At 43.4% G+C, this 26,839-nt stretch overlaps 1 protein-coding gene across 1 annotated transcript in view; it reads left to right on the forward strand.

Annotated features, from left to right (window-relative positions):
- LOC137372931 (protein Niban 1-like) overlaps positions 1–26,839 on the forward strand; it is a 220,872-nt gene that overhangs the window by 174,450 nt on the left and 19,583 nt on the right. The window contains exons 8-10 of the mRNA XM_068037435.1: positions 12,992–13,154; positions 20,429–20,616; positions 24,166–24,327. Coding sequence (XP_067893536.1) covers positions 12,992–13,154; positions 20,429–20,616; positions 24,166–24,327 — 513 coding nt within the window. The remainder of the gene's footprint in view (positions 1–12,991; positions 13,155–20,428; positions 20,617–24,165; positions 24,328–26,839) is intronic.

Raw genomic sequence — 26,839 nt, forward strand, 5'->3', positions numbered from 1 at the left:
ACCCGCTCACCCCACTCTTTTTGAAATGAATCCTCTCCCCGCTCTTTTTGAAATGAATCCTCACCCCACTCTTTTTGAAATGAATCCTCTACCCGCTCTTTTTGAAATGAATCCTCTACCCGCTCACCCCACTCTTTTTGAAATGAATCCTCTCCCCACTCTTTTTGAAATGAATCCTCTCCCCGCTGTTTTTGAAATGAATCTTCTGCCCGTTCTTTTTGAAATGAATCCTCTACCCGCTGTTTTTGAAATGAATCCTCTACCCACTCTTTTTGAAATGAATCCTCTACCCGCTCACCACACTCTTTTTGAAATGAATCCTCTCCCCGCTGTTTTTGAAATGAATCCTCTAGCCGCTCACCCCACTCTTTTTGAAATGAATCCTCTCCCCACACTTTTTGAAATGAATGCTCTACCCATTCTTTTTGAAATGAATCCTCTCCCCACACTTTTTGAAATGAATCCTCTACCCATTCTTTTTGAAATGAATCCTCTCCCTGCTGTTTTTGAAATGAATCCTCTACCCGCTCTTTTTGAAATGAATCCTCTCCCCATTCTATTTGAAATGAATCCTCTCCCTGCTGTTTTTGAAATGAATCCTCTCCACGCTGTTTTTGAAATGAACCCTTTACCCGCTCTTTTTGAAATGAATCCTCTCCCCGCTCTTTTTGAAATGAATCCTCTCCCCGCTGTTTTTGAAATGAATCCTCTCCCCACTCTTTTTGAAATGAATCCTCTCCCCACTCTTTTTGAAATTAATCCTCTACCCACTCTTTTTGAAATGAATCCTCTACCCGCTCATCCCACTCTTTTTGAAATGAAGCCTCTCCCCGCTGTTTTTGAAATGAATCCTCTACCCGCTCACCCCACTCTTTTTGAAATGAATCCTCTCCCCGCTGTTTTTGAAATTAATCCTCTCCCCGCTGTTTTTGAAATGAATCCTCTACCCGCTCACCCCGCTGTTTTTGAAATGAATCCTCTCCCCGCTCTTTTTGAAATGGAACCTCTACCCACTCTTTTTGAAATGAATCCTCTCCCTGCTCTTTTTGAAATGAATCCTCTCCCCACTCTTTTTGAAATGAATCCTCTACACACTCTTTTTGAAATTAATCCTCTACACACTCTTTTTGAAATGAATCCTCTCCCCGCTGTTTTTGAAATGAATCCTCTCCCCGCTCTTTTTGAAATGAATCCTCTCCCCGCTGTTTTTGAAATGGAACCTCTACCCACTCTTTTTGAAATAAATCCACTACCCACTCTTTTTGAAATGAATCCTCTCCCTGCTCTTTTTGAAATGAATCCTCTACCCACTCTTTTTGAAATGAATCCTCTCCCCGCTCTTTTTGAAATGAATCCTCTACCCGCTCGTTTTGAAATGAATCCTCTACCTGCTCTTTTTGAAATGAATCCTCTACCCGCTCACCACACTCTTTTTGAAATGAATCCTCTACCCGCACTTTTTGAAATGAATCCTCTACCCGCTCACCACACTCTTTTTGAAATGAATCCTCTCCCCACTCTTTTTGAAATGAATCCTCTACCCGCACTTTTTGAAATGAATCCTCTACCCGCTCACCACACTCTTTTTGAAATGAATCCTCTCCCCACTCTTTTTGAAATGAATCCTCTACCCGCTCACCACACTCTTTTTGAAATGAATCCTCTCCCCACTCTTTTTGAAATGAATCCTCTCCCCGCTGTTTTGGAAATGAATCTTCTACCCGCTCACCCCACTCTTTTTGAAATGAATCCTCTACCCGCTCACCCCACTCTTTTTGAAATGAATCCTCTACCCGCTCACCCCACTCTTTTTGAAATGAATCCTCTACCCGCACTTTTTGAAATGAATCCTCTACCCGCTCACCCCACTCTTTTTGAAATGAATCCTCTCCCCGCTCTTTTTGAAATGAATCCTCTCCCCACTCTTTTTGAAATGAATCCTCACCCCACTCTTTTTGAAATGAATCCTCTACCCGCTCTTTTTGAAATGAATCCTCTACCCCCTGTTTTTGAAATGAATCCTCTACCCGCTCTTTTTGAAATGAATCCTCTACCCGCTCACCCCACTCTTTTTGAAATGAATCCTCTCCCTGCTGTTTTTGAAATGAATCCTCTAGCCGCTCACCCCACTCTTTTTGAAATGAATCCTCTCCCCACTCTTTTTGAAATGAATCCTCTCCCCGCTGTTTTTGAAATGAATCCTCTACCCGCGCACCACACTCTTTTTGAAATGAATCCTCTACCCACACGTTTTGAAATGAATCCTCTACCCGCTCACCCCACTCTTTTTGAAATGAATCCTCTACCTGCTCACCCCACTCTTTTTGAAATGAATCCTCTACCCACTCACCCCACTCTTTTTGAAATGAATCCTCTACCCGCTCTTTTTGAAATGAATCCTCTACCCGCACTTTTTGAAATGAATCCTCTACCCACACTTTTTGAAATGAATCCTCTACCCACGCACCACACTCTTTTTGAAATGAATCCTCTACCCACTCTTTTTGAAATGAATCCTCTCCCCGCTGTTTTGGAAATGAATCTTCTACCCGCTCACCCCACTCTTTTTGAAATGAATCCTCTACCCGCTCACCCCACTCTTTTTGAAATGAATCCTCACCCCACTCTTTTTGAAATGAATCCTCTATCCGCTCTTTTTGAAATGAATCCTCTCCCCACTCTTTTTGAAATGAATCCTCTCCCCGCTGTTTTTGAAATGAATCCTCTACCCGCTCTTTTTGAAATGAATCCTCTACTCGCTCACCCCACTCTTTTTGAAATGAATCCTCTATCCGCTCACCCCACTCTTTTTGAAATGAATCCTCTCCCCACTCTTTTTGAAATGAATCCTCTCCCCGCTGTTTTGGAAATGAATCTTCTACCCGCTCACCCCACTCTTTTTGAAATGAATCCTCTACCCGCTCTTTTTGATATGTATCCTCTACCCGCACTTTTTGAAATGAATCCTCTAGGCGCTCACCACACTCTTTTTGAAATGAATCCTCTACCCGCACTTTTTGAAATGAATCCTCTCCCCACTCTTTTTGAAATGAATCCTCACCCCACTCTTTTTGAAATGAATCCTCTACCCGCTCTTTTTGAAATGAATCCTCTCCACGTTCTTTTTGAAATGAATCCTCTCCCCGCTTTTTTGAAATGAATCCACTACCCACTCTTTTTGAAATGAATCCTCTCCCCGCTGTTTTTGAAATGAATCCTCTACCCACTCTTTTTGAAATGAATCCTCTCCCCACTCTTTTTGAAATGAATCCTCTCCCCGCTTTTTTGAAATGAATCCACTACCCACTCTTTTTGAAATGAATCCTCTCCCCGCTTTTTGAAATGAATCCTCTACCCACTCTTTTTGAAATTAATCCTCTACCCACCATTTTTGAAATGAATCCTCTACCCGCTCTTTTTGAAATTAATCCTCTCCCCACTCTTTTTGAAATTAATCCTCTACCCACTCTTTTTGAAATTAATCCTCTCCCCCCTTGTTTTTGAAATGAATCCTTTCCCCGCTGTTTTTGAAATGAATCCTCTCCCCGCTGTTTTTGAAATGAATCCTCCCCCCGCTCATTCCACTCTTTTTGAAATGAATCCTCTCCCCGCTGTTTTTGAAATGAATCCTCTCCCCGCTCATTCCACTCTTTTTGAAATGAATCCTCTCCCCGCTGTTTTTGAAATGAATCCTCTAGCCGCTCACCCCACTCTTTTGAAATGAATCCTCTCCCCACTCTTTTTGAAATGAATCCTCTCCCCACTCTTTTTGAAATGAATCCTCTCCCCGCTGTTTTTGAAATGAATCCTCTCCCCACTCTTTTTGAAATGAATCCTCTCCCCGCTTTTTTGAAATGAATCCTCACCCCACTCTTTTTGAAATGAATCCTCTCCCCGCTGTTTTTGAAATGAATCCTCCCCCCGCTCATTCCACTCTTTTTGAAATGAATCCTCTCCCCGCTGTTTTTGAAATGAATCCTCTCCCCGCTCATTCCACTCTTTTTGAAATGAATCCTCTCCCCGCTGTTTTTGAAATGAATCCTCTAGCCGCTCACCCCACTCTTTTGAAATGAATCCTCTCCCCACTCTTTTTGAAATGAATCCTCTCCCCACTCTTTTTGAAATGAATCCTCTCCCCGCTGTTTTTGAAATGAATCCTCTCCCCACTCTTTTTGAAATGAATCCTCTCCCCGGTTTTTTGAAATGAATCCTCACCCCACTCTTTTTGAAATGAATCCTCTCCCCGCTCTTTTTGAAATGAATCCTCTCCCCACTCTTTTTGAAATGAATCCTCACCCCACTCTTTTTGAAATGAATCCTCTACCCGCTCTTTTTGAAATGAATCCTCTACCCGCTGTTTTTGAAATGAATCCTCTACCCGCTCTTTTTGAAATGAATCCTCTACCCGCTGTTTTTGAAATGAATCTTCTACCCTTTCTTTTTGAAATGAATCCTCTACCCGCTGTTTTTGAAATGAATCCTCTACCCGCTCTTTTTGAAATGAATCCTCTACCCGCTCACCCCACTCTTTTTGAAATGAATCCTCTCCCCGCTGTTTTTGAAATGAATCCTCTAGCCGCTCACCCCACTCTTTTTGAAATGAATCCTCTCCCCACTCTTTTTGAAATGAATCCTCTCCCCGCTGTTTTTGAAATGAATCCTCTACCCGCGCACCACACTCTTTTTGAAATGAATCCTCTACCCACACTTTTTGAAATGAATCCTCTACCCGCTCACCCCACTCTTTTTGAAATGAATCCTCTACCTGCTCACCCCACTCTTTTTGAAATGAATCCTCTACCCACTCACCCCACTCTTTTTGAAATGAATCCTCTACCCGCTCTTTTTGAAATGAATCCTCTACCCGCACTTTTTGAAATGAATCCTCTACCCACACTTTTTGAAATGAATCCTCTACCCACGCACCACACTCTTTTTGAAATGAATCCTCTACCCACTCTTTTTGAAATGAATCCTCTCCCCGCTGTTTTGGAAATGAATCTTCTACCCGCTCACCCCACTCTTTTTGAAATGAATCCTCTACCCGCTCACCCCACTCTTTTTGAAATGAATCCTCACCCCACTCTTTTTGAAATGAATCCTCTACCCGCTCTTTTTGAAATGAATCCTCTCCCCACTCTTTTTGAAATGAATCCTCTCCCCGCTGTTTTTGAAATGAATCCTCTACCCGCTCTTTTTGAAATGAATCCTCTACCCGCTCACCCCACTCTTTTTGAAATGAATCCTCTACCCGCTCACCCCACTCTTTTTGAAATGAATCCTCTCCCCACTCTTTTTGAAATGAATCCTCTCCCCGCTGTTTTGGAAATGAATCTTCTACCCGCTCACCCCACTCTTTTTGAAATGTATCCTCTACCCGCTCTTTTTGATATGTATCCTCTACCCGCACTTTTTGAAATGAATCCTCTAGCCGCTCACCACACTCTTTTTGAAATGAATCCTCTACCCGCTCTTTTTGATATGTATCCTCTACCCGCACTTTTTGAAATGAATCCTCTCCCCACTCTTTTTGAAATGAATCCTCACCCCACTCTTTTTGAAATGAATCCTCTACCCGCTCTTTTTGAAATCAATCCTCTCCTCGCTGTTTTTGAAATGAATCCTCTCCCCGCTCTTTTTGAAATGAATCCTCTCCCCGCTTTTTTGAAATGAATCCACTACCCACTCTTTTTGAAATGAATCCTCTCCCCGCTGTTTTTGAAATGAATCCTCTACCCACTCTTTTTGAAATGAATCCTCTCCCCACTCTTTTTGAAATGAATCCTCTCCCCGCTTTTTTGAAATGAATCCACTACCCACTCTTTTTGAAATGAATCCTCTCCCCGCTTTTTGAAATGAATCCTCTACCCACTCTTTTTGAAATTAATCCTCTACCCACCATTTTTGAAATTAATCCTCTACCCACTCTTTTTGAAATGAATCCTCTACCCGCTCTTTTTGAAATTAATCCTCTCCCCACTCTTTTTGAAATTAATCCTCTACCCACTCTTTTTGAAATTAATCCTCTCCCCCCTTGTTTTTGAAATGAATCCTCTCCCCGCTGTTTTTGAAATGAATCCTCCCCCCGCTCATTCCACTCTTTTTGAAATGAATCCTCTCCCCGCTGTTTTTGAAATGAATCCTCTCCCCGCTCATTCCACTCTTTTTGAAATGAATCCTCTCCCCGCTGTTTTTGAAATGAATCCTCTAGCCGCTCACCCCACTCTTTTGAAATGAATCCTCTCCCCACTCTTTTTGAAATGAATCCTCTCCCCACTCTTTTTGAAATGAATCCTCTCCCCGCTGTTTTTGAAATGAATCCTCTCCCCACTCTTTTTGAAATGAATCCTCTCCCCGCTTTTTTGAAATGAATCCACTACCCACTCTTTTTGAAATGAATCCTCTCCCCGCTGTTTTTGAAATGAATCCTCTACCCACTCTTTTTGAAATGAATCCTCTCCCCACTCTTTTTGAAATGAATCCTCTCCCCGCTTTTTTGAAATTAATCCACTACCCACTCTTTTTGAAATGAATCCTCTCCCCGCTTTTTGAAATGAATCCTCTACCCACTCTTTTTGAAATTAATCCTCTACCCACCATTTTTGTAATTAATCCTCTACCCACTCTTTTTGAAATGAATCCTCTACCCACTCTTTTTGAAATGAATCCTCTACCCGCTCTTTTTGAAATTAATCCTCTCCCCACTCTTTTTGAAATTAATCCTCTACCCACTCTTTTTGAAATTAATCCTCTCCCCCCTTGTTTTTGAAATGAATCCTCTCCCCGCTGTTTTTGAAATGAATCCTCTCCCCGCTGTTTTTGAAATGAATCCTCCCCCCGCTCATTCCACTCTTTTTGAAATGAATCCTCTCCCCGCTGTTTTTGAAATGAATCCTCTAGCCGCTCACCCCACTCTTTTGAAATGAATCCTCTCCCCACTCTTTTTGAAATGAATCCTCTCCCCACTCTTTTTGAAATGAATCCTCTCCCCGCTGTTTTTGAAATGAATCCTCTCCCCACTCTTTTTGAAATGAATCCTCTCCCCGCTTTTTTGAAATGAATCCTCACCCCACTCTTTTTGAAATGAATCCTCTCCCCGCTGTTTTTGAAATGAATCCTCCCCCCGCTCATTCCACTCTTTTTGAAATGAATCCTCTCCCCGCTGTTTTTGAAATGAATCCTCTCCCCGCTCATTCCACTCTTTTTGAAATGAATCCTCTCCCCGCTGTTTTTGAAATGAATCCTCTAGCCGCTCACCCCACTCTTTTGAAATGAATCCTCTCCCCACTCTTTTTGAAATGAATCCTCTCCCCACTCTTTTTGAAATGAATCCTCTCCCCGCTGTTTTTGAAATGAATCCTCTCCCCACTCTTTTTGAAATGAATCCTCTCCCCGGTTTTTTGAAATGAATCCTCACCCCACTCTTTTTGAAATGAATCCTCTCCCCGCTCTTTTTGAAATGAATCCTCTCCCCACTCTTTTTGAAATGAATCCTCACCCCACTCTTTTTGAAATGAATCCTCTACCCGCTCTTTTTGAAATGAATCCTCTACCCGCTGTTTTTGAAATGAATCCTCTACCCGCTCTTTTTGAAATGAATCCTCTACCCGCTGTTTTTGAAATGAATCTTCTACCCTTTCTTTTTGAAATGAATCCTCTACCCGCTGTTTTTGAAATGAATCCTCTACCCGCTCTTTTTGAAATGAATCCTCTACCCGCTCACCCCACTCTTTTTGAAATGAATCCTCTCCCCGCTGTTTTTGAAATGAATCCTCTAGCCGCTCACCCCACTCTTTTTGAAATGAATCCTCTCCCCACTCTTTTTGAAATGAATCCTCTCCCCGCTGTTTTTGAAATGAATCCTCTACCCGCGCACCACACTCTTTTTGAAATGAATCCTCTACCCACACTTTTTGAAATGAATCCTCTACCCGCTCACCCCACTCTTTTTGAAATGAATCCTCTACCTGCTCACCCCACTCTTTTTGAAATGAATCCTCTACCCACTCACCCCACTCTTTTTGAAATGAATCCTCTACCCGCTCTTTTTGAAATGAATCCTCTACCCGCACTTTTTGAAATGAATCCTCTACCCACACTTTTTGAAATGAATCCTCTACCCACGCACCACACTCTTTTTGAAATGAATCCTCTACCCACTCTTTTTGAAATGAATCCTCTCCCCGCTGTTTTGGAAATGAATCTTCTACCCGCTCACCCCACTCTTTTTGAAATGAATCCTCTACCCGCTCACCCCACTCTTTTTGAAATGAATCCTCACCCCACTCTTTTTGAAATGAATCCTCTACCCGCTCTTTTTGAAATGAATCCTCTCCCCACTCTTTTTGAAATGAATCCTCTCCCCGCTGTTTTTGAAATGAATCCTCTACCCGCTCTTTTTGAAATGAATCCTCTACCCGCTCACCCCACTCTTTTTGAAATGAATCCTCTACCCGCTCACCCCACTCTTTTTGAAATGAATCCTCTCCCCACTCTTTTTGAAATGAATCCTCTCCCCGCTGTTTTGGAAATGAATCTTCTACCCGCTCACCCCACTCTTTTTGAAATGTATCCTCTACCCGCTCTTTTTGATATGTATCCTCTACCCGCACTTTTTGAAATGAATCCTCTAGCCGCTCACCACACTCTTTTTGAAATGAATCCTCTACCCGCTCTTTTTGATATGTATCCTCTACCCGCACTTTTTGAAATGAATCCTCTCCCCACTCTTTTTGAAATGAATCCTCACCCCACTCTTTTTGAAATGAATCCTCTACCCGCTCTTTTTGAAATCAATCCTCTCCTCGCTGTTTTTGAAATGAATCCTCTCCCCGCTCTTTTTGAAATGAATCCTCTCCCCGCTTTTTTGAAATGAATCCACTACCCACTCTTTTTGAAATGAATCCTCTCCCCGCTGTTTTTGAAATGAATCCTCTACCCACTCTTTTTGAAATGAATCCTCTCCCCACTCTTTTTGAAATGAATCCTCTCCCCGCTTTTTTGAAATGAATCCACTACCCACTCTTTTTGAAATGAATCCTCTCCCCGCTTTTTGAAATGAATCCTCTACCCACTCTTTTTGAAATTAATCCTCTACCCACCATTTTTGAAATTAATCCTCTACCCACTCTTTTTGAAATGAATCCTCTACCCGCTCTTTTTGAAATTAATCCTCTCCCCACTCTTTTTGAAATTAATCCTCTACCCACTCTTTTTGAAATTAATCCTCTCCCCCCTTGTTTTTGAAATGAATCCTCTCCCCGCTGTTTTTGAAATGAATCCTCCCCCCGCTCATTCCACTCTTTTTGAAATGAATCCTCTCCCCGCTGTTTTTGAAATGAATCCTCTCCCCGCTCATTCCACTCTTTTTGAAATGAATCCTCTCCCCGCTGTTTTTGAAATGAATCCTCTAGCCGCTCACCCCACTCTTTTGAAATGAATCCTCTCCCCACTCTTTTTGAAATGAATCCTCTCCCCACTCTTTTTGAAATGAATCCTCTCCCCACTCTTTTTGAAATGAATCCTCTCCCCGCTGTTTTTGAAATGAATCCTCTCCCCACTCTTTTTGAAATGAATCCTCTCCCCGCTTTTTTGAAATGAATCCACTACCCACTCTTTTTGAAATGAATCCTCTCCCCGCTGTTTTTGAAATGAATCCTCTACCCACTCTTTTTGAAATGAATCCTCTCCCCACTCTTTTTGAAATGAATCCTCTCCCCGCTTTTTTGAAATTAATCCACTACCCACTCTTTTTGAAATGAATCCTCTCCCCGCTTTTTGAAATGAATCCTCTACCCACTCTTTTTGAAATTAATCCTCTACCCACCATTTTTGTAATTAATCCTCTACCCACTCTTTTTGAAATGAATCCTCTACCCACTCTTTTTGAAATGAATCCTCTACCCGCTCTTTTTGAAATTAATCCTCTCCCCACTCTTTTTGAAATTAATCCTCTACCCACTCTTTTTGAAATTAATCCTCTCCCCCCTTGTTTTTGAAATGAATCCTCTCCCCGCTGTTTTTGAAATGAATCCTCTCCCCGCTGTTTTTGAAATGAATCCTCTCCCCGCTCATTCCACTCTTTTTGAAATGAATCCTCTCCCCGCTGTGTTTGAAATGAATCCTCTAGCCGCTCACCCCACTCTTTTGAAATGAATCCTCTCCCCACTCTTTTTGAAATGAATCCTCTCCCCACTCTTTTTGAAATGTATCCTCTACCCGCTCTTTTTGATATGTATCCTCTACCCGCACTTTTTGAAATGAATCCTCTAGCCGCTCACCACACTCTTTTTGAAATGAATCCTCTACCCGCTCTTTTTGATATGTATCCTCTACCCGCACTTTTTGAAATGAATCCTCTCCCCACTCTTTTTGAAATGAATCCTCACCCCACTCTTTTTGAAATGAATCCTCTACCCGCTCTTTTTGAAATCAATCCTCTCCTCGCTGTTTTTGAAATGAATCCTCTCCCCGCTCTTTTTGAAATGAATCCTCTCCCCGCTTTTTTGAAATGAATCCACTACCCACTCTTTTTGAAATGAATCCTCTCCCCGCTGTTTTTGAAATGAATCCTCTACCCACTCTTTTTGAAATGAATCCTCTCCCCACTCTTTTTGAAATGAATCCTCTCCCCGCTTTTTTGAAATGAATCCACTACCCACTCTTTTTGAAATGAATCCTCTCCCCGCTTTTTGAAATGAATCCTCTACCCACTCTTTTTGAAATTAATCCTGTACCCACCATTTTTGAAATTAATCCTCTACCCACTCTTTTTGAAATGAATCCTCTACCCGCTCTTTTTGAAATTAATCCTCTCCCCACTCTTTTTGAAATTAATCCTCTACCCACTCTTTTTGAAATGAATCCTCTCCCCCCTTGTTTTTGAAATGAATCCTCTCCCCGCTGTTTTTGAAATGAATCCTCCCCCCGCTCATTCCACTCTTTTTGAAATGAATCCTCTCCCCGCTGTTTTTGAAATGAATCCTCTCCCCGCTCATTCCACTCTTTTTGAAATGAATCCTCTCCCCACTCTTTTTGAAATGAATCCTCTCCCCACTCTTTTTGAAATGAATCCTCTCCCCGCTGTTTTTGAAATGAATCCTCTCCCCACTCTTTTTGAAATGAATCCTCTCCCCGCTTTTTTGAAATGAATCCACTACCCACTCTTTTTGAAATGAATCCTCTCCCCGCTGTTTTTGAAATGAATCCTCTACCCACTCTTTTTGAAATGAATCCTCTCCCCACTCTTTTTGAAATGAATCCTCTCCCCGCTTTTTTGAAATTAATCCACTACCCACTCTTTTTGAAATGAATCCTCTCCCCGCTTTTTGAAATGAATCCTCTACCCACTCTTTTTGAAATTAATCCTCTACCCACCATTTTTGTAATTAATCCTCTACCCACTCTTTTTGAAATGAATCCTCTACCCACTCTTTTTGAAATGAATCCTCTACCCGCTCTTTTTGAAATTAATCCTCTCCCCACTCTTTTTGAAATTAATCCTCTACCCACTCTTTTTGAAATTAATCCTCTCCCCCCTTGTTTTTGAAATGAATCCTCTCCCCGCTGTTTTTGAAATGAATCCTCTCCCCGCTGTTTTTGAAATGAATCCTCTCCCCGCTCATTCCACTCTTTTTGAAATGAATCCTCTCCCCGCTGTGTTTGAAATGAATCCTCTCCCCGCTCATTCCACTCTTTTTGAAATGAATCCTCTCCCCGCTGTTTTTGAAATGAATCCTCTAGCCGCTCACCCCACTCTTTTGAAATGAATCCTCTCCCCACTCTTTTTGAAATGAATCCTCTCCCCGCTCATTCCACTCTTTTTGAAATGAATCCTCTCCCCGCTGTTTTTGAAATGAATCCTCTCCCCGCTCATTCCACTCTTTTTGAAATGAATCCTCTACCCGCTCACCCCGCTCTTTTTGAAATGAATCCTCTCCACGCTCTTTTTGAAATGAATCCTCTCCACGCTCTTTTTGAAATGAATCCTCTACCCACTCTTTTTGAAATGAATCCTCTCCCCACTCTTTTTGAAATGAATCCTCTCCACGCTCTTTTTGAAATGAATCCTCTACCCGCTCTTTTTGAAATTAATCCTCTCCACGCTCTTTTTGAAATGAATCCTCTACCGACTCTTTTTGAAATGAATCCTCTCCACGCTCTTTTTGAAATTAATCCTCTCCACGCTCTTTTTGAAATGAATCCTCTACCCACTCTTTTTGAAATGAATCCTCTACCCACTCTTTTTGAAATGAAGCTTCTCCCCCACTCTCCGCGCTCTTTTTGAAGTGACGCCTCTCCCCTCTCTCTGCGCTCTTTTTGAATTGAAGCCTCTCCCCTCTCGCCGCGCTGCTTTTGAAGTGAAGCCTCTCCCAGCACTCTGTGCTTTTTTGAAATGAAGCCTCTCCCTGCTCACCGAGTTCTTTTTGAAAATCTCTTAGGACCTCCACTGTTCCCATCATTTGGGTTTATCCTTTTTTGGTTCAGAATGGGCACTTAGCTGTGTTGAAATCCATCTGCCATAGTTTTGCCCACTCACTTAATCTATTAATGTCTCTTTGGAATTTTATGCCCCCATCTACATCACCTAATATACCATCAATTTTTGTATAAATGGAAAACTTGGAGCTTTAATTTTAGCTGCCAGTGTGTTTTGTTGAAACTTATCCAATGTCATCTGGAAGTCCATATAAAATATATCCATAGAGAAATGTTACAAAAGCATCTTAAGTGTTTGACCACCTAAGTTTCTAACAATGAGTTTAATGTTTTGATCGGCTAACTGTTCTACATGTCTTATAGTCTCTGTGATGTTGCATGCCAGGATCTAAGAACATTTTATTTAAACATTAAATTTAGACCTGTACATTGAACTATTTGCAGCCACGTATTCACAAATGCTCAGTTCCACCCTGCATTCCTTGATATTTTTATGATATTATGGTGAGTCAGCTTTCATGCAAATTACTATTAATGTGATGGTGTTTTACAGATTGTAGAAGAAGCTTACAATTTAGTACAAAGCCAGCTTGCTGATGGATTGCAGTCCCTCCAAGATGAGTGCAAAAGATCTAATAAGGAGCTGGAGGGGGTAATTCGTTCAGATATGGATCAGATCATCTCTTCAAAGGAATTTACTGCTGGGAAACTTAAAGGTGAATACAGAGATGTAAATATGTAAAGGGCATTCAGCTTATCAGGTCCATTATTACTACAGACCATGTACATTTTTCTCAGATCACCCAATCTCCTTAAAGAAGGCAACCAACCAAATAAAAACCCAAAGAGAAACCTCAGTGAACTTCTCCCTGCCCCTAAACCATTTGTACATAATTCCAAAATATTAATCAATTCTTCAAACCCAGATTTTAATCTGCGACTAGTTGCATCTACAGTTGATTCATCCATGGTACTGGCAGCAGATGAGCCAGCTTTTTCACCAGAACCTTTGATCAATATGGGCCTAGCTAACTCCTATTGACAGTAATCTACGTTGATTATCAACTGCAAATACAGAAGACTTTTTTATATCCTGTCTTGATAATTTTCTATCGGTGCTTTCTAGTGCTTCCCTCTTATTTCTTCTCACTCAATTTAACTTTCTACAACTGTGAGATTGGAGGTGTGAGAACATTGGAGTACTTGTAGGCCATTCAGCCCCTTGAGTCTGTTTGTTATTAACAGTTCTAGTGTTGGGTGCAGGACATGCACATCCATGTTCTTCCCCATGGCCACTGTCAGTGTGACTCTGCATTTGACTAACAGGTGTAGATATAATTTCGCAAGATGAGTTGTTCTGTCAAGCTTTCCCTCCAGTTGTGGCAGAACATCTCTGCACTCTCTGCACTGTTGTTGCCGAAAGGTGACAGAATTCATCCAAACAAACTCATGCTCAAGTATGAAACTTTCTATGTCCCTCTTCTTCCCAAACTGGAAATGAAACTGGATCAGGTGATCATATGTCAATATTAGATTCTATTTTAAGCAAATTGTTGGGAGAGGGACAGGGTATAAATAGTTTACCTACTTATGCTGGATACCTTAGAAAAACTAGGAATATACTGCCATGCATGACTGAGAGTCAATGGGGGTGAATCTCCATGAAGTTCTTCCTACTCATCCATGGTAATTCTGGTGTCAGTCGCAGAAAAATGCACAAATAACATTTATGCTATTTTTCCAGCATATCTGCAGCTTTTCCAGCAAAGTTGCAGCAAATGAGTGGAAGAACTCCTGTAGAAATTCACCATCAATGTATTTATGGTTTCAGCTTGGAGCTTAGGGAAGTGAAGAAGCAACTTGGAGTCTTGTCACTCATGTTTGTATTCTAGATGAAAAATGTATTCCATATTTTGCTCCAAAAGTGAATTCTTTAACTGAGAATTTATTTTTTAACATATTCAAGTATTTAACTCTGCCACATTTGTCATGGTAACAGGTGTTAATTTTATGATATGTACAGTTAAGATACTCACTGTAAAGACAATAATCAAAGCTTCCAGTGCCATGATTTTGAGATCACCACTGTCACAAGTACTGCCAAAAATAATTCTTTTAATACATTTAAATTGTCAAATCTGAATGTTGTTTATTAAATATTTATAATTCTACATTTTAACATGCAAGAAATAAATTGGATACAATATGATCTGCTTCACATAAAAATTAAAACTTTGATATTCACTTTTGCTACCTGTTTTGATAATGGGAGACTTTAAAGGGTCCAATTTTAACAGATTCAAATCCCACCCACTTGCACAGAGTTAAAATCGGGCCCAAAACAGTCTACTACATTCATTGGCCTTAGAAACACTATCGACATGAACCCAGTATTCACCTGTTATCCCATGACATGGTATTATTCAGTAATGTATCAAATACAGGAATTTTCAGTTATCACCATTTGGCTTATTAGCATTGCCTGCAGGATTGCTATATTGTGGTTCTGCATTAAACATCTCAGAGCAGTACTGAAAACAAGAGGGGATTTTTTTGCAATGCAGTAAACACAACAGTCGAGTAATCAGCCTATTTGAGTATATTCACAATAAACAAAACTGATCATATAAATACTTACGAAACAAATTTTGACAAATTTTATACAGACAGATTTGATTCTACAGAGAAATATACTTTCTGTCGCAGTACAGTTCAACATCTGCTGGCAGTACTTCAACCAAGCGACCAATCTTATTGCGTATTTTGGACAATGAATTAATGTTGGCTGGCTGTTTTACCATGGAATTTATCACAGCCAATCTCTATCCAGTTGTTACCTAATGTTAATATATACACACATGCACACATACACATTCCAGAAGCACACCTGCCAGTCCTATAGGATACTCTACCTTATTCCAAACTGTAAGCCCAAATGCTACCATACCGCCCAATGGCTAACCAATGCTCTGAAATGTCAGATGTCCACACCAACAACTGCAGCTGCACAAATCCCAACAGCCCCAATGTGGCCCACAGATGTATAGGTCTTACTGCTCTCTTACATGGCAGCATCCTAAAAACAGGGACAGATCCAGCACAGAGAGAATTGCCTTACAGATAAAGGTTCTGGACCAAAATGCTGCATTTATTGAGAGCGGCCCAATAAAAACGTCTCCTGGCACCTAGAGCACCCTGCTCCAAATACTCTTCTATAAGTACTATGTAACACAATGGTGACGTCACAGAATGTATGTAAGCTTTTGAATAAAACAAGGGTCAGCACCTTTCTTAACATCTTTGGCCTCCTTGTCTCGAGAGACAATGGGTAAGCGCCTAGAGGTGGTCAGTGGTTTGTGAAGCAGTGCCTGGAGTGGCTATAAAGGCCAATTCTAGAGTGACAGACTCTTCCACAGGCGCTGCAGATAAAATTGGTTGTCGGGGCTGTTACACAGTTGGCTCTCTCCTTGCACGTCTGTCTTTTTTCCTGCCAACTGCTAAGTCTCTTCGACTCGCCACTCTCGCCACCTTTATGGCTGTCCGCCAGCTCTGGCGATCGCTGGCAACAGACTCCCATGACTTGTGGTCAATGTCACAGGACTTCATGTCGCGTCTTCAGACGTCTTTAAAGCGGAGACATGGACGGCCGGTGGGTCTGATACCAGTGACGAGCTTGCTGTACAATGCGACCTTAGGGATCCTGCTAACTTCCATGCGGCTCACATGGCCGAGCCATCTCAAGCGCCGCTGGCTCAGTCGGGTGTATATGCTGGGGATGTTGGCCGCCTCGAGGACTTCTGTGTTGGAGATACGGCCCTGCCACCTGATGCCAAGGATTCTCTGGAGGCAGCGAAAATGGAATGAGTTGAGACGTACTTAACATACTGATAGACATTTTCATATGCGTTAAGAATTTGTGCACTGATATTTGCACGATGGCATGTCAAGGGTTGAAAGTGTATATGTCTACTTATATCAGTTATACACATTTCAAATATATGCATTCACCTTTTTGACTTTTGCCACCCATTTTAGAATTCGCACAGAAGAGAGAAAGTTTTCATCTCAGCAGGTTTTGCACTTAAAGGAATAAATAGGTCTAGAGTTCCCAATGGGGTTTCTAATTAGAGAATGACAACCATACGTTATTATCAATCATGTGTTTAGCAGGAAGGAATTGGATCCCAAACCTTGAAGAAAGAGAGAGAAGCCCTAGAGTCATTTCCACTGGTGAAGGTTCTGCTGGTGAGGGTACTGACTATCCAATCCATGGCTGTTATTTGCACTCATTTCCTCTGCCGATTTTGGTCTAACAGCTGTTTAATGCACTGAAGTTTTGAACTGAAGCTCGCAACTCAACTCTCTACCCACCATTCTCCCTCCTGACCCAACCTATGTTTTTATCATCCCTGCCATCCTCTTGATTTAACTCTACACCCATGCCACTCACACCCTAACCCCACTCTGAGGCTCGGCCCTTCGTCATGCATTAGCGATGCTATCATTAGCATTAAAATTATTTAATAACCTTGTAAGTTTCTTCTTTGCAAGAGTTTTGGGCGCACTATTTCATTATTGTACATGTAACTTTATGAACAGTAACCAAATCGGATTGAAGGTTAAATACTAATCATGACCACAATGTCTTACTGTTCGCTTGGCTACTTAGCAATTTCAAAAGCAGTGAATAGTTGTAATTGTTAGTTTTTAAAATGGCTGCTTTTAGGACAGCTACTGCCACAGGAACTGATGTTCCAGCACACTGCCCCATGGATTAGTTAACCATAGGCTTGCAGTCATTGTTGTCCAACTTAGAGGAAGTGCAGAACAGTGGCAAGATGATTTTGAAAAGAAAGGGATGACTAGAGGTTGAGAAACTCTTCATTATTTCCCAGTGGCCAACTCTGGGGTGGCAGTAGCAGGCACCTGAGAATTTTTAAATTATTCATACATGGGATGTGAGCATCGCTGGCAAGGCTAGCAGTTATTGCCCATCCCTAATTGCCCTAGAGAAGGTGGTGGTGAACCACCTTCTTGAACTGCTGCAGCCCATGTGGTGTAGGTACACCCACAGTGCTGTTAGGGAGGGAGTTCCAGAATTATGGCCTAATGACAGTGAAGGAGCGGTGATATAGCTCCAGGTCAGGATGGTGTGTCACTTGGAGGGGAACTTGCAGCTGGTGGTGTCCCGATGCATCTGCTGCACTTGTCCTTCTAGGGTTTGGAAGATGCTATTGAAGGAGCCTTCAATTTTTCTAGGACTCCTTGATGCCACACTCGGTCAAATGCTGCCTTGATGTCAAGAGCAGTCACCCTCACTTCACTCCCAGAATTTAGCTCTTTCATCCATGTTTGGACCAAGGCTGTAATGAGGTCTGGAGCCAAGTGGCCCTGGCAAAACCCAAACTGAGAATCAGTGAGCGGATCACTGCTGAGTAACTACTTGATAGCACTGTCAATGACACCTTCCATCACTTTGCTTATGATAGAGAGTAGACTGATGAAGTGGTAATTAGCCAGATTGGATTTGTCCTGCTTTTGATGACATAAACTGGGCAATTTTTCATATTATTGGATAGATGTTGTAGCTGTACTGGAAACACTTGGCTAGGGGTGCAGCTATTTCTGGAGCACAAGTCTTCAGTACTGCAGCAGGATGTGGTCAGGATCCGTAGCCTTTGCTATATACAGTGCCTTCAGCCATTTCTTGATATTACGTAGAGTGAATCGAATTGGCTGAAGACTGGCATCGGTGATGTTGGGGATTTAGGAGGAGGCCGAGATGGATCATCCACTCAGCAGTTCTGAATGAAGATGGTTGCAAATACTTCAGCCTTGTCTTTTGCACTGAGGTGCTAGGCTTGATCATCATTGAGGATAGGGATGTTTGTGGAGCCTCCTGCTCCGGTTAGTTGTTTAATTGTCAACTACCATTCATGACAGGTTGTGGTAGGATGACAGAGCTTTAGTCTGATCTGTTGGTTGTGGGATCGGTTAGTTCTATCTGTAGCATGCTGCTTCTGCTGTTTAGCATGCATGTAGCCCTAGTATGCCTGGTGCTGCTCCTGGCATACTCTCGCACATTTCTCATTGTACTAGTGTTGGTCCCCTGATTTGATGGTAATGGTTGAGTAAGGGATATGCTGGGCCATGAGGTTACAGATTGTGGTTGATTACAATTCTGCTGCTGGTGGTCCACAGCGCCTCATGGATGCCCAATTGTGAGCTGCCAGATCTGTTCGAAATCTATCCCATTTAGTACAGTGGTGGTGCCACACAACACAATGGATGGTATCTTCAGTGTGAAGACAGGACTTGCTCACCACAGTGGTCTTGCGCAGTGGTCAGTCCTGCCAATACCATCATGTATAGATTCATCTGTGACAGGTAGATTGGTGAGGATGAGGTCAAGCATGTTTTTCCCTCCTGTTAGTTCTCTCACCACCTGCCACAGGCTCAGTCTGGCAGATATGTCTTTCAGGATTCAGCCTGCTTGGTCAATAGTGGTGCTACCGAGCCACTTTTGGTGATGGACATTGAAGTCCCCCACCCAGAGTACATTCTGTGCCCTTGCCACCATTGGGGGAATTTTATGTTCTCCCCTGCAGCAGGTTTGGAGGCGGAGAGAGCATAAAATCAGGTGGTAAGTTGGGTGGGTGGGGTTCCCGTCACCATCCTGCCTCTGCCAAAATTTAGTCCGGGCAGGAAGGCTTGTGAATGACCGTCCCGCCCTTTTGCCAATTGAGGGCCTAAGGGCCTCTTCTCACCGCAGCCGCAATTAGCCGTGTGTCAGGCGGCCCTGGCACCACACGGGAAGCAGTACGTAAAATTATTCAGGCTGCTTCTCAGGTGGGGGTGGGGGTGGTTGGGTGGTGGTGGCAGCCCCTTGTTAAAAGGTGTCTAAATGAGGGACCTGGCATCGGGAAGCGAAGGGCCCACTGAGGGCTAGCCCCCACTCTTGCTGACATGACCCACCTACCCCACAATCTCCACCCTGTGAGACTCCTCCCGCCCTGATCTACCTGAGGCTTGGTTCATTGACACTCCTCGGCCTCCGGTAGGTGCACCTGCAGCAGTAGCCACTGCCTCTGCGTAAGGTCAGGGCTTCCGGAGACGGGGTCCTTGATCCCATGGAAGGTCTGCTGCTGTCCACTTAAGTGCCTGATTGACACTAAATTCAACGGGCCTTCCATAGAAGAAGCGACGCAGGGAACTTGACGTTGGTTTCTCCGGACATCAAGAACCCACCACCAGGATATAATGCCCCCCTCAGTGTTTCTTCCAACTGGTGTTCAACATGGAGGAGAACTGATTCATCAGCTGAGAGAGGACGGTAGGTGGTAATCAACAGGAGGTTTCCTTGCCCATGTTTGACCTGATTCCATGAGACTTCATGGAGTCCAGAGTCAAAATTGAGGACCCCCAGGGCCACTCCCTCCCAACTGTACATCATGTGTTGCCACCTCTGATGCAGTTGGAGGGGACATACCCAGGGATGGTGATGGAGGAGTTTGGAACATGGGCTGTAAGGTATGATTCGGTGAATATGACTGTCAGGCTATTGCTTGGCTAGTCTGTGGGACAGTTCTCCCAATTTTGGTGCAAGTCCTCAGATGTTAGTGTGAAGGGCTTTGCAGAGGGAACTGGGCAGGATGTGCCTTTATCGTTTCCGGTGCCTAGGTTGATGCTAGGTGGCTCATCCGGTTTTCTAGTTATTTGACTTTTCTATAGCGTTTTATACAACTGAGTGGCTTGCTAGGCCATTTCAGAGGGCTATTAACAGTCAACCACATTGATTTGGGTCTGGAGTCACGTGTAGGCAAGACTGAGTAAGGATGGCAGATTTCTCTGAAGGAAATCTTTGTCTACCTTACCACCAAGAACAATTGTATGGCATGGGCGAGGGTCTAAAATGCAGGAGGAAATAAATTTACAAAGGGACAAAAGAGAAACATTTGCAGTTACTGAATTGAGTGAATTTTTGTTTCAGCGACAGTAACGGAAAAGACTGACCAGGGTTGCCTTGAGAATATTCAACCCTACCTGGCTTCTATATTGGAGGAGCTGATGGGACTGGTCAGTTCGGGATTCAGCGAAGTCCGTTCACTCTTTGAAACTGAGGTCAACGAATTAAGCGCAAAATGTCAGAATGCTGACGATGCTGAAAAACTGAAAGAGGTAACGATACAATTTTAACATGAACCTCGCCCAATTCTTCCATCCCTAGTTTTTCATAAAAGGCTACTTGTAACTCCATAGTACCAGCTGTATGACAGCCTGCCCTCCACGCCCCCGCCTACCATTCCTCAGACATCTTTAGAATTCATTCCATAATAAGACTATACTCACCATCTGGCAGCTCAGCTACATATAGAAGAAATTGGCTGAACTGTGGTTGGCAGATTCAAGTGTCAGGTAGCCATGTAGCACAGAGCCATGAGCAGTGGGTTGTGATGTGATCATTGATGCTGTCAAAGATGAGCAGAATGCATATAAACCATCTTGAGTTTATTTCCTCTTGGCTAAAAGATATTTTTAGCCTTCATTATGCAAAGCTCTTTTATCATGTGTTTTCTGTAAAAATTGCTTTCTGCAAATTTGAGTGACTATAATCTGCAGCAAAGGACAGACTTGGGTTTGAACTAGCTCAGACAGTTGGAATCAAACTTTCCTCACTGTAATACATTTGGCCATAATCCATGGCTAGAATTCAACACGAAATTGGCTGTCTCATTCAGAGAGACTTAAAGGCTGGCTGGTGGGGGAATTCAACTGCAGTACTGAGGAATATTCTTCAGAAACTGAGGTTAATATGTATTGTTGAGGTCAGTGTAGAGGGAGCTCCAATCTGCATTCAACCTGCCATTTAGTTTTTGAGAGAGATTCACAAATACTTTTTGCAGTGGGCTTGTGCCCTCAAGGAATTGAGTTAAAACTGCCCAGACTCATTGAACCTTAGTAGTCATCAGAACGATAAGACTTCCAGCCTAAATCTAGACTCAAAGAAGAAAAGCCAGTGTTTGAACTCAAGGGAGGTAGTTTTAACCACAAAAAATGGGTGGGTTGGGTGGGATGTTAAAATTTTTCAAATCTCAAATCCAACCCCAATCCACTTCCAACCTGCCCACCTCCAGTTTTAATGAAGGTGGGAAAAGAAGAGGGGCAATGAACCCACTCCCAGAAGATGGGTTAGCTATTTAAATATTATAAAGAGGCAGAATGCCTCATATTTAACCTGTCTTCAAGGTTTGAACCAGGCCAACTGCGTTTCTTGTGCCTCGGGGAACCCATAGCTAAAGGGAGGCGAGGACAGCTTTGTGGAAAAGGTTAAGTGACTTTACAGTACTGCTTGTGGGCCAAGAGGAGCAGGAGTACTTCCACACAGCCCATCCAAGCTTACCTTCTTCCGTTCCCTCCCCTCCCATGGCAATGAGAGGTAAGACAGCTCCCTGCAATTGCCAACCCCCAAACAGAGATGGCAATCAACCCCCCCTCAAAAGATCTGCACCCCCACCACCCACCCCACCCTCACTCTTGCACAAACTCAGCTGCAGATTCCCTACCTGCTTCTGGCCTGTGGCCTTCTTCGAAATGTTCCCTGCCCGACATGGAGTCAAGCCTGTCTATTAGGCTGGCTTCTAGGTAGGGGATCTGCTTGAGTAAAAGACACATGTTGGTGGAATCAAATCTTTCATCTAAGGCATACAGGGTTGTGAACTGCAAGCTGGGGCTGCGAAAGTAGATTACCTGCTACCAGTATGATTGCACACAACCCAGGTTGCTCTTGGTTAGAAAAAGATGCCTGGTGGAGGTATTTAGGAAAGGTCAAGCAATGTGCAGGAAATTTAGTCTGAAAGAAATTTGCAAAAACAAATTGCTTATTTTTCCATTTAAGGCAGAAAAAAGTCAGTATTCAAAGGATTACTAAGAAACGTTCTACAGAGTTATATTTTCTTTCTTTTGGGCCTCCTTATCTCGAGAGACAATGGATACGCGCCTGGAGGTGGTCAGTGGTTTGTGAAGCAGCGCCTGGAGTGGCTATAAAGGCCAATTCTGGAGTGACAGGCTCTTCCACAGGTGCTGCAGAGAAATTTGTTTGTTGGGGCTGTTGCACAGTTGGCTCTCCCCTTGCGCCTCTGTCTTTTTTCCTGCCAACTACTAAGTCTCTTCGACTCGCCACAATTTAGCCCTGTCTTTATGGCTGCCCGCCAGCTCTGGCGAATGCTGGCAACTGACTCCCACGACTTGTGATCAATGTCACACGATTTCATGTCGCGTTTGCAGACGTCTTTATAACGGAGACATGGACGGCCGGTGGGTCTGATACCAGTGGCGAGCTCGCTGTACAATGTGTCTTTGGGGATCCTGCCATCTTCCATGCGGCTCACATGGCCAAGCCATCTCAAGCGCCGCTGACTCAGTAGTGTGTATAAGCTGGGGATGTTGGCCGCTTTAAGGACTTCTGTGTTGGAGATATAGTCCTGCCACCTGATGCCAAGTATTCTCCGAAGGCAGCGAAGATGGAATGAATTGAGACGTCGCTCTTGGCTGGCATACGTTGTCCAGGCCTCGCTGCCGTAGAGCAAGGTACTGAGGACACAGGCCTGATACACTCGGACTTTTGTGTTCCGTGTCAGTGCGCCATTTTCCCACACTCTCTTGGCCAGTCTGAACATAGCAGTGGAAGCCTTACCCATGCGCTTGTTGATTTCTGCATCTAGAGACAGGTTACTGGTGATAGTTGAGCCTAGGTAGGTGAACTCTTGAACCACTTCCAGAGCGTGGTCGCCAATATTGATGGATGGAGCATTTCTGACATCCTGCCCCATGATGTTCGTTTTCTTGAGGCTGATGGTTAGGCCAAATTCATTGCAGGCAGACGCAAACCTGTCGATGAGACTCTGCAGGCATTCTTCAGTGTGAGATGTTAAAGCAGCATCGTCAGCAAAGAGGAGTTCTCTGATGAGGACTTTCCGTACTTTGGACTTCGCTCTTAGACGGGCAAGGTTGAACAACCTGCCCCCTGATCTTGTGTGGAGGAAAATTCCTTCTTCAGAGGATTTGAACGCATGTGAAAGCAGCAGGGAGAAGAAAATCCCAAAAAGTGTGGGTGCGAGAACACAGCCCTGTTTCACACCACTCAGGATAGGAAAGGGCTCTGATGAGGAGCCACCATGTTGAATTGTGCCTTTCATATTGTCATGGAATGAGGTGATGATACTTAGTAGCTTTGGTGGACATCCGATCTTTTCTAGTAGTCTGAAGAGACCACGTCTGCTGACGAGGTCAAAGGCTTTGGTGAGATCAATGAAAGCAATGTAGAGGGGCATCTGTTGTTCACGGCATTTCTCCTGTATCTGACGAAGGGAGAACAGCATGTCAATAGTCGATCTCTCTGCACGAAAGCCACACTGTGCCTCAGGGTAGACGCGCTCGGCCAGCTTCTGGAGCCTGTTCAGAGCGACTCGAGCAAAGACTTTCCCCACTATGCTGAGCAGGGAGATTCCACGGTAGTTGTTGCAGTCACCGCGGTCACCTTTGTTTTTATAGAGGGTGATGATGTTGGCATCGCGCATGTCCTGGGGTACTGCTCCCTCGTCCCAGCACAGGCATAGCAGTTCATGTAGTGCTGAGAGTTATATGCCTATTATCAATAACCTCAACTTAACTAAAACACTTGTTGTTCAATTACTAATTTCTCACTTTGATCTTACTTCTTTTGCTTAGCACCTGACTCCACTGATGAACCTTCCTTTTAACGCTGTGAAGATGCAGCCTTGCTATCATAAAGTTAGCCCTCTTCAAGACCAACTACAGGAGCTGAAGAACCGTTTCAAGTTCACCAATACACAATGGCTTATTCAAACAACTCAGAACTTCATGCAAGAGGTATGTATTATAGGGTGCCCACTGGCACATCATCAAAGTTCCACAGGTTTCTGAGTCGTCCACATAGGTTGTATCTGAACCTGTTGGAAATGTTAACAATAATTCCCAGGATGACTCAACATATATATGCATTGTGTGACATAGCACTCAGCAGCAGAAACTAGGAGGATCCTAGGATCCATCCATGGTTTTTCATCTTAGCCGGGGTAACATTGGGGTAGTTTAGGTGTTCCTCTGCTATGGAATGGGACAAATCTGCCATTGGATCAGTGGGATCAGCGGAGTAATTATATGTGAGAACCTTATGTGATTTTTCCCTCCATAACCCAGCTGGAATCAGCTGCAACACCTCTACTACTGGCCACATAAAATCAGTTAACTTAGCACAGATCAAGAGAACTTTTTAGAAGTCATTGAGTCATAAAGTCATAGAGCTATAGAGTCTTAGAGTCATTATGGCACAGAAGGAGGTCATTTAGCCCATTGAGTCTATGCCAGCTCTCTGTAGAGCAATCCAGTCAGTCCCATTGCCCTGCTCTATACCTGTAGCCCTGCAAGTTTATATCCCTCAAGTGCCCATCCAATTTCCTTTAGAAATCATTCATTGCTTCCGCTTCCACCATCCTCATAGGCAGCGAGTTCCAGGTGATTATCACTCGCTGTGTAAAAAAGGTTCCTCCTCACATCCCCTTGCATCTCTTGCCAAAAACCTTAAATCCGTGTCCCCTTGTACTGTCAGCTAATGGGAACAGCTTTTCTTTGTCTACTTTATCTAAACCTGTCAAAATCTTGTACAACTTGTCAAATCTCCCCTCAATCACCTTTGCTCCAAGGAGAACAACCCCAGCTTCTCCAAGGTAAGGCGTTTGATAAGGTTCCCCACGGTAGGCTATTGCAGAAAATACGGAAGTATGGGGTTGAAGGTGATTTAGAGCTTTGGATCAGAAATTGGCTAGCTGAAAGAAGACAGAGGGTGGTGGTTGATGGCAAATGTTCATCCTGGAGTTTAGTTACTAGTGGTGTACCGCAAGGATCTGTTTTGGGGCCACTGCTATTTGTCATTTTTATAAATGACCTGGAAGAGGGTGTAGAAGGGTGGGTTAGTAAATTTGCGGATGACACTAAGGTCGGTGGAGTTGTGGATAGTGCCGAAGGATGTTGTAGGGTACAGAGGGACATAGATAGGCTGCAGAGCTGGGCTGAGAGATGGCAAATGGAGTTTAATGTGGAAAAGTGTGAGGTGACTCACTTTGGAAGGAGTAACAGGAATGCAGAGTACTGGGCTAATGGGAAGATTCTTGGTAGTGTAGATGAACAGAGAGATCTTGGTGTCCAGGTACATAAATCCCTGAAGGTTGCTACCCAGGTTAATAGGGCTGTTAAGAAGGCATATGGTGTGTTAGCTTTTATTAGTAGGGGGATCGAGTTTCGGAGCCACTAGGTCATGCTGCAGCTGTACAAAACTCTGGTGAGACCGCACCTGGAGTATTGCGTGCAGTTCTGGTCACCGCATTATAGGAAGGATGTGGAAGCTTTGGAAAGGGTGCAGAGGAGATTTACTAGGATGTTGCCTGGTATGGAGGGAAGGTCTTACGAGGAAAGGCTGAGGGACTTGAGGTTGTTTTCGTTGGAGAGAAGGAGGAGGAGAGGTGACTTAATAGAGACATATAAGACAATCAGAGGGTTAGATAGGGTGGATAGTGAGAGTCTTTTTCCTCGGATGGTGATGGCAAACACGAGGGGACATAGCTTTAAGTTGAGGGGTGATATATATAGGACAGATGTCAGAGGTAGTTTCTTTACTCAGAGAGTAGTAGGGGCGTGGAACGCCCTGCCTGCAGCAGTAGTAGACTCGCCAACTTTAAGGGCATTTAAGTGGTCATTGGATAGACATATGGATGAAAATGGAATAGTGTAGGTCAGATGGTTTCACAGGTCGGCGCAACATCGAGGGCCGAAGGGCCTGTACTGCGCTGTAATGTTCTAATTCTAACCTTGTAACTAAAATCTCTCAACCCTGGAATCATTCTGGTAAATGTCCTCTACACTCTCTCAAGGACCCTCACATCCTTCCTAAAGTATTGTGACCAGATCTGAATGCTATGTCTAGTTGTGCCTAACCAGAGCTTTATACAAGTTCAGCATAACCTCCCTGCTTTTGTACTCAATACCTCTATTAATGAAGCCCAAGATCCCATATGCTTTGCTAACTACTCTCTCAATATGTCCTGCCATCTTCAAAGATCTATGCACATGAACCCCCAGGTCCCTCTGTCCCTGCACACTCTTTAGAACTGTGTCATTTAGCCTATACTGCCTCTCTCTATCCCTTATGCCAAAATGCATTACCCCACACTTCTCTATATTAAATTCCATCTGCCACTTGTCTGCCCATTCTGCTAGCTCCTGTTGCAATTGATTGGTATCGACCTCACTGCCACACCTCCAAGTTTGGTATCATCAGCAAATTTAGAAATTTTACTCTGTATTCCAATATCCAAGTCATTTATAT

This window comes from Heterodontus francisci, chromosome 8 (assembly GCF_036365525.1).
Source record: "Heterodontus francisci isolate sHetFra1 chromosome 8, sHetFra1.hap1, whole genome shotgun sequence".
In the NCBI taxonomy this organism is placed as follows: domain Eukaryota; kingdom Metazoa; phylum Chordata; class Chondrichthyes; order Heterodontiformes; family Heterodontidae; genus Heterodontus; species Heterodontus francisci.